We start from the raw sequence: 13,751 nt of genomic DNA on the forward strand, positions 1-13,751 counted from the left end.
TTATGTTAAGTTGTGATTAGATTTTGTAAATTTTTATTGTGATATTTTTTGCAACATTCTAAAATGAACATTATGTGCTTGATGTTATTGTTTTTTGCATGTGTGTGCATTCCTAATTTCTAAATTCGATATTGAGGTTAAAAACTATCGTTAGAAGCATTTTGAAGAACGAAAATTTAATAACTTCAAGAACTTCGAGAGTTTTTGAATTAATTTGTTTTACGCTCCTTTTTTGCTTTATTTTTGGTGTTTGAAGAAAAAAATTATTTTAAAACATTTATTTTCAGGTCAGAAAAGTATAAAAATAAGCTAAAAGTAAAAAAAAATGAATATGTCCAACTTATAACTTTAGCACTTAGTTTATTGGATATTTTAAAAAAAAATGAAAAAAAAATCTAACACCCTCTTTGTCAAGCATTAAATTAAAAAAATTGACAATAAAATAGGGTATTTGAGCAAAAAAAATAAAAGAAATTAAAATATTATTCATAATTTTTTTGTTTTGAAAAGAAAAGAAGAAAACAAATAGCATATGAGGTCATAAATTTATATTTATGTAATTATATAATCTCTTTAAAGTTATATAAAAAACATCTCTTTTAGTTCAGATAATAATTAATTATTTTTATATTTTAATACAATACATAATTTATTTTTCCCTCTATTTTTTGGTTTTTTTCTATTTTCTAAGTAATTAATGTAAAAATTGATTCCTTAATTATTACAATTAGTAATTTACTATCCTTTTCATATTTCTCAGTATAATTATTGGTAGTTATAACTCAACATTAAAAAGATGTACTTACAATTAAGTTGATGTATATTATAATCATGTGGTGTACCCCTTCAAATTCTTTATGATAAAGTATTAGTGCAAGCATATTTTTTTGTATTCCTAAAATTTCATTATTATTTAATTGGTGAATTTTTTAAGTTTTAATTATTTTTCAATTTTGAAATTAATTAGAAATTAATGCTACCACCCTTTCACATAGCAATTATGACAGTTTCTTATTCATGAAAAATAATGCAATTCTCGTGATTTTAGTATAATTGCTGAGAAATGTAAATGACTATAGGAAACGGTAATTGACATATTTATTTTTGTAAAATAATAATAATAAGTAAATGAAATTTGAAGGAATTATCCAAAAAAAAAAGAAAGAAGAAAAATAAAATAATTTTTTGGCCAAATAGAGATGTCACATCACTTTTCTAATGCCTAGCTTCATATATGTATTGATGGTGAGAATTGAAAGTTTGAGTTTCCAAATATAAGTTTAATATATTTTTTGAAATTCAAATAATTTGAATCCTAATAATATCTAAGAATCCTGATAATTTATTTCGTAGTGTCTTTTTAAAATTAGTTTTAAAATGTTATTGCTTTAGCATTATATTTAAACATTATATACACACATATGCAAAATAGAAATAATATTTTTAATATTTGAACTTTTAATTACAATTCTTATATTTATTGTGTTTTGATATATTATTTGTATATGTTAGATAAAATTTTTAGTAAAAATATAAATTTATATCATTTGCATAGAGATAGATAAAATCAAGTATCCCTAAAAGCTAATAAATTTTCAAAAAGTGAAAACTTTAAATAAACTACACAACTAATTATAAATCATTCTTTGTATATTAATTATTTGAAATTGTATAATAGCATATATATATATATATATATATATATATATATATATATATATATATATATTTGTTTCCTCCTCTTTCTTTTTGTTTCATTTTTTATCTTGTTACCTACTCCATATAAATAAACAAAAATAATGAAATATGTTTAACAAATAATCGAAAGCCTGTTCATCATTTGGATCTACGATTCTTGTCAATTAATATTTTTGTCTAATTTTTTTCCAATTATCGTATATATCATGAGATGTTAAGATTATTATATTCAATTATGGATGTTTAGATATTCTTACTATATATTAATATTAAGAATAATGTATTAATTCTCTCTAATTTTTTGATTTTTAACTGCAGTTTTCGATCGTTATGCACAAGTAATACAATAGAGAGTCACTTATTTGCAAAAGAATGATTGCATGTTGTGTAAATTTTTTTTAAATGATGCTAAATTAAAATGAATTTTGATTATTTTGGAGTAATTTTATAGTTATGACTTATATATGATATTCAATAAAAATGTAAATAAAGTATAGAAGATGAAAAGTTTTTCGTAATCTATAATATAATGTAATGTCAGTTAATTTAAATAGTTATAAACAAATTTTTGGTACATTACTTTTTTATTTTAGGTTTCATGATATACACATATTTTGGTAGGAATGGATAAAAAAGAGCTACAAATCATATATATATATATATATATATATACACACGTTTAAACATTAAATGCCCACAATTTTTCTCTTAAAAAATTTGAATGAAAGTATATTATATCTTTCCTTTTTTTCTCCTTATATTTTGCTTAGAATCAATTTACATATTCAACGATACTTCTCCTTAACTTACATTTTATTTCTTAAATTTGAAAAAGAACTCAATAATAATATTACTAATGACAATAGAAGCGGTCTATCATAAAAATAAAAGAATAATACTTATTTGAGGTTTTTCAAACATGTTGACTTTTTTTTCTTAAGGTTGTATAGTAGTATTTACCTTATTATTGGTTACTATTTCACTTTTTAATATTTGTCTATTTATTAAATATATTAATTTTCATACTTTTAATATATTTTGCATTATTATGTTTGGTGTAATTATATTTTTTTACTTTTATAGGATAAAATTGAAAAAAGCTTAACTCTAATATTAAAACAAAAGATCATAAAAAAATATTTTATAAATTTTGATTAGATATCTTACGATCACGCGAAGTGCGATCAAATTTATTGATATAAATAATAAGAAACAATAAATAAACTTCAATTCTTCTGTTCTTGTTGTTCTTCTTAATTTTGGAACTTAGGTAAAGAAAAGAAAGTCCAAAATCTATGGCGCTCATTTTACCGAAATTGATGCAAATGCTTTAGAGGCTATTAATAAAGAAATTGGCGATTCTAATAATGAAGATTGAGAATATCAATATCATTCTTTGCAATTTGTTATTGAGTTGTAGCAACACAACTCCTTTGAATTGGTTTCTCGCTTGAACATCCTGACATTCAATAAAATCATCTTACAGATATATGGAGAAGTGATCAACTATATATCTCCAAAAAATTGCATGTCATAAATCTAAATATGGATAACTTTAGATATTTGACCTCAATAAAAAAATATTTTTAAAGAATGATCTTCCTTACTTTTTAAGTATAGTACAAGTATTATTTTATCCCTTTACACCTCAAATATATTTTAAAAACTTTTCATACTTATTTATCTCTCAAATTTTATTTTTTATTATTTTCACTTTTTATTTTTTTCTTTAATTTATTATTCTATTTTTTATTATTTTTACTTTTTTATTTTTTACTTTAATTTTATTATTTTCACTTTTTATTTTTTCTTTATTTTATTTTCATGTTTTAATTCATTTATCTCAACCTTTATTTTTTTTCTCTTTTCCTTTTTCTCAAGCATTATCTATTTCTTTTTTTCCTTTTTTTAATTCATTTATCTTTAAATTTTATTTTTCTTTTATTTTTTATTTTTATCAGTTCTCTTTTTTTCCTCATTTTTCTCAAACTTTATTTTTATTTTTTCTTCTCATTTTTTATTTTCTCAATTTTTTTAATTCTTCACTTTTTTCTTAATCTTTATTTTTTTTCTTGCCATTTTTTTCTTTTTTTTTTATTTCTCTATTTTGTTTGATCGTTTTTTCTTCTTCTTCAGTTCTCTTTTATTCTCTCATTTTATTTTAATTTTTTCTCTCATTTTTATTTTTCTCAATTTTTTAACTAGTCATTTTTTTCTTGATCTTTATATTTTTTCTTTCCTTTTTTTTTCTCAATTTTTTTTATTTCTTTATTTTGTTTGATCGTTTTTTCCTTTTTCTCAACTTCTATTATATTTTGCTAATAAAGAAAAAATTGAATAATTCGTAAAGGGATCTTCTTTTTTTGACATCAAAGCAAATTTAAGGGCATGAATTATTGTTACGAAGTTCTTTGAAAATTCTTAAGATAAGTCGTGTCTCTAAGGCGAGAGTTATAGAACATCCCATAAATGAAAGACATAACGTGGTAGTGTCAACTCTTGCCTGTAGGGTATAATCTGTAGTTTGAAAGTCTTTGAGCTAAGTCTTGCCTCTAAGGCAAGGGTTGTACAACATCTCATAAATGAAAGCATAACGTGGTAGTGTCAACTCTTGCCCGTGGGGCATAATTTGTAGTTTGAAAGTCCTTGAGCTAAGTCTTGCCACTAAGGTAATAGTTGTAGAACATCTAATAAATGAAAACATAATGTGGTAAAGTCAACTCTTTTCTGTGGGGCATAATTTGTAATTTGAAAGTCCTTGAGTTAGGCATAATTTGTAGTTTGAAAGTCCTTGAGTTAATTAAGTCTTGCCTCTAAGGCAATAATTGTAGAATATTCCATAAATGAAAATATAACGTGGTAAAGTAAACTCTTACCCGTAGGGTATAAGTTGTAGCTTGAAAGTCCTTAAGCCAAGTTTTGCCTCTAAGGCAATAGTTGTAGAACATCTCATAAATGAAGACTTAACGTGGTAGTGTCAACTCTTGCTCGTGGAGCATAATTTGTTGTTTGAAAGTCCTTGAGCCAAGTCTTGTCTCAAAGGCAAGAGTTGTAGAACATCTCATAAATGAAGACATAACGTGATAGTGTCAACTCTTGCACGTGAGGCATAATTTGTAGATTAAAAGTCCTTGAGCTAAGTCTTGCCTCTATGGTAATAGTTGTAGAACATCTCATAAATGAAAACATAACGTGGTAGATTCAACTCTTGCCCGTGGGGCATAATTTATTGTTTGAAAGTCCTTGAGCTAATTAAGTTTTGCCTCTAAGGCAATAGTTATAGAACATCTCATAAATGAAAATATAACGTGGTAAAGTCAACTCTTACTTGTGGGGCATAATTTGTAGTTTGAAAGTCCTTGAGTCAAGTCTTGCCTCTAAGGCAATAGTTGTAGAACATCTCATAAATGAAAATATAATGTGGTAGAGTTAACTCTTGCCCGTGGGGCATAATTTGTAGTTTGAAAGTCCTTGAGCTAATTAAGTCTTGCCTCTAAGGCAATAATTGTAGAATATCCCATAAATGAAAACATAACATGATAAAGTCAACTCTTGTCCGTGGGGTATAATTTGTAGTTTGAAAGTCCTTGAGTCAAGTCTTGCCTCTAAGGCAATAGTTTTAGAACATCTCATAAATGAAGACTTAACGTGGTAGTGTCAACTCTTGCCCGTGGGGCATAATTTGTTGTTTGAAAGTCCTCGAGGTAAGTCTTGCCTCTAAGACAATAGTTGTAGAATATCTCATAAATGAAAACATAACGTGGTGGAGTCAACTCTTGCCCGTGGGACCTAATTTGTAGTTTGAAAGTCCTTGAGCTAAGTCTTGCCTCTAAGGCAATAGTTGTAGAACATCTCATAAATGAAAACATAATGTGGTAGAGTCAACTCTTGCCCGTGGGGTATAATTTATTGTTTGAAAGTTCCTGAGCTAAGTCTTGCCTCTAAGGTAATAGTTATAAAACATCTCATAAATCAAAATACAATGTGGTAGTGTCAACTCTTGCCCATGAAACATAACTTGTTGTTTGAAAGTCATAAGTCTTGCCTCTACAATGTAGCGGTGTCAACTCTTGCCCATGAAACATAGCTTATTGTTCGAACGTCGTAAGTCTTGCCTTTATAATGTGATAGTGTCAACTCTTGCTCAGGAGATGTAACTTGAATGAAAGAAATCAAAGAAAAGAACAAAAATAATAAAAATTGTGAAAAAAGAAGAAAATAAAGAAAAATATTTAAAAAATAAAAATCAAAGTAAATGTAGAAATTGAGAGAGAATAGAAAAAAAAAAGAAAGGTTGATAAAAAAAGAAAGATTAAATAAAAATAAAGGTCGAGAAAAATTTAAAAAAAAAAAATAAAAATCAAAGAAAAATAAAAAAAAGTTTTTTTTTATATAAGTAGACGTTGAAAGGTGTAAAGAAAAAAAGTAAGGGTTGAGAAAAACTAAAAAGAACAAAAAAAAAGGAAAGAAAAAACAAATAATATAAAAGAAAAAAGAAAGAAAAAGAAGTTGAGAGGAAAAAAAGAAAAAAGTAAAGGTTGAGAAAAATAAAAATAAAAAGAGAAAAGAAAAAATAAAAATCAAAGTAAAATTAAAAAAATAAAAAAATAAAAGTTTAAAGATATAAATATGGAGTTCTTATCCATTATGAGGATCATTTATGTAATTTACTCCATTGATTAGGTGCAATTTTGTCCAAAAATATATTAGTTAATAGGAAAAGGCTATTTTAAAAAAGTTTTTTTATTTGGAGCTAAAATTTGAAAGCCACCCTAATTTGGGTCTATTTTTGAGATTCGCCCATATATCTCTATACTAGACGGGCCGCACGGACGAATTTTTAATGGCGAGGAAAGTAATATTAGTAAGTGAAATAGTAAGTCATATAACGTTATAGTTACATGTACAACATTATACTTCATATTATGTGGAACAAAGAGTATATTGTTACATTGATAAGGTTTACTCTAAAAGTATTACATCGATATGATATTTTTTGATACCAAAAGTGTCAAAGTTGAAAATGTGAATTCATATAACTGTAGTTGGTAGTGAAGTTGCATCCTGTGCAGCTATGTCCTAAATTCCAAAAGGCAACCATCTAAATATGCAAGGAAGGATAAAAGCAAGATTAATTCTCAAGTTAGACACAAAAAAATCAAAAACAGGTATATTTTAGCATACTTCTCAAACTATATAATGTCGTGAAGTATGAAGTTGCAGAAGTCATAAACTTACTTTAAACACATCGGTAAAGATACATGTTATTTCCCAGAGTAGTGTAATATCAGAACGTACATAATGAAATGTAATAAAATAGAAGCATTAACAGTTTGAATAATAATCTTTAAACATCCAAGATTCGGACAAAATAAGACTTTAGCTACATTGCTAAGTTCAATTCGTTCTAATTCTGCTTAAGTTCCCGTATTTGGGTTCAGTAAACTTATTAGAGATTAGTATTTTTGTACAACATGATCAAATTTTTGGCACAAAAGTCTTTTCTACCCTTTTCAAGTTGGAAAAAAAAGTCCTTTTTAGATAAATTTTATCTTGAGTCGAAGATCTATTGAAAATAGCCACTCTATCTCTAAGGTAGAAGATCTATTGAAAATAGTCACTCTATCTCTAAGGTAGATGAGCCTGAAATAAAATACAATCGTCATTAAAATATAAACAATATGAACATTACATTAATTCAAGCAGGACACTTCATACCATGAAACTAAGAATTGATGCATGAGACACATAACTTGATATATGAAATATGAATCTTCTTTATCTGTGATGATAGTACGCTAACACCTAAACTGGCCATATATAATATCAGTCTCATGAAGTTACATTCTTCCTTTAATTCTTTTTTTTTTTCATTTTAGAAGAATATTTAACAAAGTCGGTCAAGTTATTAATAGACAATAAAGACATTAATCATCATTATAGATCCCCATGCTTCAAATATTCATTATAGACTATGTGCTCTGGTGTTTCCCAATTGTAAAAGATACAATGACACTTAAACTTGAATTTAGCATATATTGATGAAGAAAGGTACCTTTCAACTAAATCGATAAATAGCAAAATCAACTCTAATAGTTGAAAGCACTTCTTGGCCAAAAGAAATTTCTTATGTCTAATCTACTTCGAGGAACCTATATAGATTTGAAGAGTAGCTAAAGGTCAATAATTCTTTTCCTCAAAGCTAAATTTTATGAGGTCCAATAAATCGTGTATGTAGCAGTACATTTCTATTTTCTGTACATATGAAAATCTTATATCATACAGTATGTTATGTTAAGCGTCTAATTATCATCAGGGATGTTATTCACATCATAAATAAGAAAAACACAAGATCTCAAATTTTACATGCTAGTTCATGAGGAAAAAAAATCGCAATCTCTATATATGAATTAGTTTTTTCTATTATAGCTAATTCCATAAAGTTCATTCCTGTAGCAAATTTTGAAATAAAAAAGAATGGTTACCTCTAATAGAATTGATATCCACACTTCCAAGAAGCTTCTCCTTCCACTTTCTCAAACTCTTATCACCCTAAAAGTTTCAAAGAATTGAAAAACATAACCACATATTAAACAAAAAGAAAAAGAAAAATATTTAGAAAGACAGAAAGATGCAATCTTTACAACAATCCAACAAGTTGGGTTCGCCTATATTGAATCCCCACTTCTTCATTTAAGCTCATTTCCTATCACTATCATACTTTCTGATTGTTCCTTAAATTTTCTTGTATCATACTGTTAATGCGATCGTTACGTAACTATAAAAAGTCTCACTTTGTGTAACGTCAGATTTATGTAACAATCATTAAACTCATTTCATATCATTATCGTACTAAATATGCAATCTTTAGGTAGTGATTGTATTCATTAAAATAATACTATATGATACGATACACGAATATGATACATGGAGTACTTATTTGTCGGCTAAAGTCAAGTTTGAGTGTGTCTTTATGTATTATGTAATTTAAAATCCATGACAGAAAGTGAAATATGTATTTTCTTCTGACCTGTTAGGTTGAAGTTGAGTTCTGTAATAGCAGCAATACCACACCCACCAATAATTGGCAAAAGTGAAAGGTAAACTGGCAATGGGAAAGTTTCACCCAACAATCTTGAAATCAAAACGCTGAAAGAAGGCTCTCTACTCTTGATTATGTGAGTGAATAAAACTGCAACTTTTGACATGCTCACTGTTGTAGCCACATGTCCAATTGTGTGAGCCACATCAACCTAAAAGTAAAAAAAAAAAAGAATAGACCACATTTAGAACACGAGTTTTCATGTCCAAAAAAATTGAACTTTTAAATGGGAAAAAGATGATGTCATACATTATGAAACAATAAGTTAGCAATTATTAAGCTCATTTTATATTGACATCGTACTAAATATACAGTCTTTAAATATGGATTGTATTCATAAAAATAATAACTTACAGTATGATACGATACAGCACAACCCTATTCAAGATTATTTTCCCTAAGAGATATAAATATTTTATACCTCCTTCCTTGGATGAATTGTTTCATCAAAAAAATTTACAACTATAACAGAAGTGTTTGTCAACACTATTTCATAGACATCTCAAACACATATTTGCTATCAAACTCTAATTTTTGGTTATGGTAATTGCTTTAAAATATTGACAAAACTATATTTCACCACCCAAAAGAAATAGAGTTTTTGACATGACATTTATATTGCTTTTACTTATTTATGCTACTGAGCTTGATATTTTGCATTAGATAACATCTTAAAGCTATAAATATTAAACCACTGCTATCAAGACAGTTGGCAAAAATTTACTCTTTCAAAAAATATGAAAGATGTCGTAGAAAGTTCAATTTGGACATAACTTAGACTGGAAGAGCAATTAGAGAGGACAACTTTGCAAAACAAGATGAAATAAAGCACACACCTGAGACATTTTGGAACTCAATTAAAACTCAAACAATAGGTGCATACATGTGCAGGAATTGTGAATATACACAGCAAGAGGAGAAAAGAAAATTCAGAAGGAACCCACCAGAAATGCCAAAATTGAGTTAGACTGGTTCGATGAACTTGTCAGGTTTTTGGTGTCGATGTAGATGTGGTTTCTCCAAAAATAGATGGGCGGATTGCTTCCCCATACAGTGGCATTGGGATAAAATATATAATTGAAGCATAGTACATTCCAGCTTCTTTCTTGGTCATTCTTCATCTTATTGAAAAAAAATATTTCAGAGAGGATGAAATAGCAAGCAGCAACGATTGACAATTGAAATTTGCATCAGATAAATAAAATAGCTGCAAATTCTTCCTATGATCCTTACTTATGCTTGCATTCTGCAAGAAAGCAAATTATATGATAAGAATGTATAAGGACCTATTCACTAAGTTTATCACCATTCATCAAGCATGAATAAATGATAAGTGGATTTTCTAAACCAAAGAAACATATCAGCAACTAGGACAATCAGATCACCAGTCTTGATCCAGATGCGAATGTGAATCCACTGATCATTCGTGTTCCTTCTACACTGTAATGTTTCTTCTAATCAGGATGTATCTGCTACATATAGAAATTTTTTAACTTTTGATCATAGTTCTTCACCTTCTTAGGGCACAATCTAGTAAATCCTCTAAAGCAAAACAATTATAGAATAACATTCGACATTAACAAATATTAAATAATCACACCGATCATGTGTGTGTGCTGAGGAAAGCTCTTATTCATTTAGCAGAAAGATATCGTGAGATAAATATAACTAATAATTCAAGAAATCCAAAAAAGAATGTTCAAAGAAATAAGAAAGTCCTTGAACAATCCTCCAAATGATCCAGCATACTAATGTTCCCAACAAATTTTATATTAATGGTTGTATTCCAATGGACATGTAGTCTTTCCTGATGTTCCAAAAATAAGAAATAAATTTCTTTTGTCAGCAAAAGTATACTTATCATGATACCCAAGTAACGTACATAAATCAAGAAGCATACCAGCCCAATTATGCATATGTGGAAGCATAATAAAATCACCAGTTGATCTTATTATTTGTAGAAAACAAAGAAATGACAATATTTGCACAAGGATAATTTCAAGTTAGTTGCTTGGATTTTTTAAAAATGAGACTGCTTCGTGTTGAATCCTAAAAAAATACTACTTTTGAAGAATCTGACACATACCTGATGACATTTTTAAAGAGTTCTAGCAACATAGAATTTTAATCATAATATTTGATGTGTACTTACAGGGTCTGAGCATATGATGATTGGAATGAGGAACCGTATTGGGTGAATTCTCAAGCAAGGCGAATGACAATAAGGGGACCAATTCGTAAAGTTGGCTTGTCAGTGGTGATCTATAAATTACACCTATACATGTATGAACTCAACCAAGAATCCAAGTTAGATCGAGAAGTAAGAGTTTGTGATTGAAGTCAAGATAAATAAAAATAAATTAATGCTACTCTCTTGAACTTCAGGAACAATACAGTTGCTGTAGAACTTGATAATGCGGTAGCAGTTTAGCAATGAAACTCAGAAATGCTGAAAATCTTCTTAAATCCCTCTGGGATACGTAAGTAGTCAAAACTTTGAGAATGGTACAAAAGCATAGATCAATGAAGAACTACTAAGAAGGCCAAAAGATTCTGAAAATACCATAGCAAATGGTGAAGAAGACGAATGTTGATAATCATGACAGTGAATATGAGATTGTCGAGTATGATGAGAGAGTATGACAACCATCTTGGACCCTAATTTGTAATTAAATGTACATAAATCTTTAAATATATCCTGAAAATGATAAAATTCAACTTATACTCACCAGGAATAATCAGTTGGTCGCTTTGTTAGGAGTGGCAACTTGCTTATGTTGCCTCGCAGTCTTCAGCTATTATGAGACAAAGTCCATGACTATTTCGTTTCACTTTCACTGAGGTATCTGAATTGACTGTGTGACATGAAGTGAAATTCTTAATCTACCAAGTTCCGTAATCACGAAATGAACTGTCTTCAGCTATCACGAAATGAATACTGGGACAATTAAATTGAAGTGACCATGCCTCCAAACATGGATTGAGAGATGCCTCTACCAAGTTCTGTGCAAAATTCTTAAACAACTAACTCTCGATCTCGTAATTCTTAATCAGTGAAAATGCATAATTAGGTGCAAAAAGAAAAGCTCAAGCTAATCATTTTTCAGTACATGCACCCTATTGTTATCCAAAAAAATTGTAAATTCTCTTTTCAATTATTTAATTTAGTAGATCTAGAACATGAGAACACACAATCTTGACTAAAAATAAAGTAAACAAAATTTTGAAATCCAAAAGTGAATGCATCGCTTAAGAAGACCCTTGAAGGAAATTTCAAACTAATCAAAGCTTCAACTTATAACATTAAAACCTATTGCATTTATAATTAATTTAAAATTCATACAGTTAGGATCAGAGTCTTTTATAAGTAATGCAATAGTTTTCTTCAAAGATGAATTATGAAACATTAAGAAAATTAGGGAAAAAAGAGTAGTAATGGACTCACCACGATTATTAGAGTGATACCTTAATTTTCACAAATTATCGAAATCCTTAGTTAACACATGCAAGTATAAAGATAACATAATAAAATCAGATCCTAAAATTATGATTTAAACAACACCAAAACACATGCATAAGTGGGAAAGATGAAAAAAATACAAAGAAAAAATGAAAAGGAAACAAGAACTCACTTGAGAGATGAAGCAAATAACAGATGGATCGTAGTAAAAGGTATCTACATCCCTCAAGTAGAAGTGGTAATACTTTTTTTAAAAATTGTTGCATTAGATTGATCCTTTTTCTACTAGAAAACTAAAAGCAAGTCTCCATCCATACATATATGTTTACATAGACAACACTGCAAAAAAATAAGAGCAGCTGGAATGCATTTAGCGGCCTCGACCACGTCCACGGCCACGGTCGCGCCCACGACGATGTCCCAAAGGCTTTCTAGTTGTTGGCTTATTTGGCTTCACACTGGGTGTATCTTTCACCAGCAGCGTCTCAAGATTTAAGCTGTCAGGGAGGATATAATAACAGATATTGTTACCCTTCACACTCAGGTGATCCAACATCACTGAATTTTTCCATTTTAGCGTAATTTTGACAGCCTTCAGGTGTGTGTTCATGTTCACATCCACACCTGTAATGGCTCCATGAACAACGATGCCATTTTTTAGCTCAATTGAAACAATCTCGTTGTTAAACTTCATCAAAAATCTGACGAGCTTCATTGTGCTGAAGAAATTGAAGACATGCTAGGTCTTAGGTCGAAGCACAGAAATTGAAAATGAAGAGATGCTATGATTTAGGGCAAGGAGCACTAGTGTTACTATAGAGAAGTGGTGATACACATGTCATGAAAGGGGAAATACAAGATGTTGAAAACTAATTTACCAAAATACCTCAAAAGATGATATTATTTTGAAAGTATCCTTCGTCGTACATTCAATCTTTCACTTATATATAAGTGTAATATACTAAATAGCAAGAAAGTCTTGCTTAAATTGTTGCCAAGTGGCAATATAATATTGGACCACGTGTTATTTATTAGGAAAATTTAGTTAAAGTTAGGTTTTGGTTAGTAGTTATTATTATTTTTAGATTTAAAGTTTTGATTAAAAAAAAAAATTATATTCATTTATCTTTTATAGTTTTTCTTATTAAAAAAAATTAGATAGTATTTTTTCATCATCATATTGGTGATTATCTATCTACTCCTTTTTTGTATATAAAAAAATGTAGATAACTTACATTAATTTTTCAGATAATTAGCACGTTTATGATTTTTCATTTGAGGAAATTATCAGATTTTTTATATTAAATATTTATAGTTATAGTTACAATTATTATTTAATTTAAAATTTTAATAAACTTTTACAGTTATTATTCACGTCAAATATTCTTTCTAAAAAATTGCTGCTAAATTATAGATACACCTCTAACCCATTTTTCTCCGTTGAAAATTACAAACACAGAAAACTAAAACTCTTTCGTAAAATCATAAATA

General features: G+C 28.2%; 1 protein-coding gene across 1 annotated transcript; it reads right to left on the bottom strand.

Annotated features, from left to right (window-relative positions):
- Nucleotides 1–12,480: 12,480 nt before the first annotated feature.
- LOC107844982 (small nuclear ribonucleoprotein SmD1a-like) lies at nucleotides 12,481–12,975 on the bottom strand. Its single transcript, XM_047398021.1, has one exon. The coding sequence runs from the start codon at nucleotides 12,973–12,975 to the stop codon at nucleotides 12,631–12,633; it is 345 nt and encodes a 114-aa protein (XP_047253977.1). The 3' UTR covers nucleotides 12,481–12,630.
- Nucleotides 12,976–13,751: the final 776 nt, after the last annotated feature.

This window comes from Capsicum annuum, chromosome 10 (genome assembly GCF_002878395.1).
Source record: "Capsicum annuum cultivar UCD-10X-F1 chromosome 10, UCD10Xv1.1, whole genome shotgun sequence".
Lineage (NCBI taxonomy): Eukaryota > Viridiplantae > Streptophyta > Magnoliopsida > Solanales > Solanaceae > Capsicum > Capsicum annuum.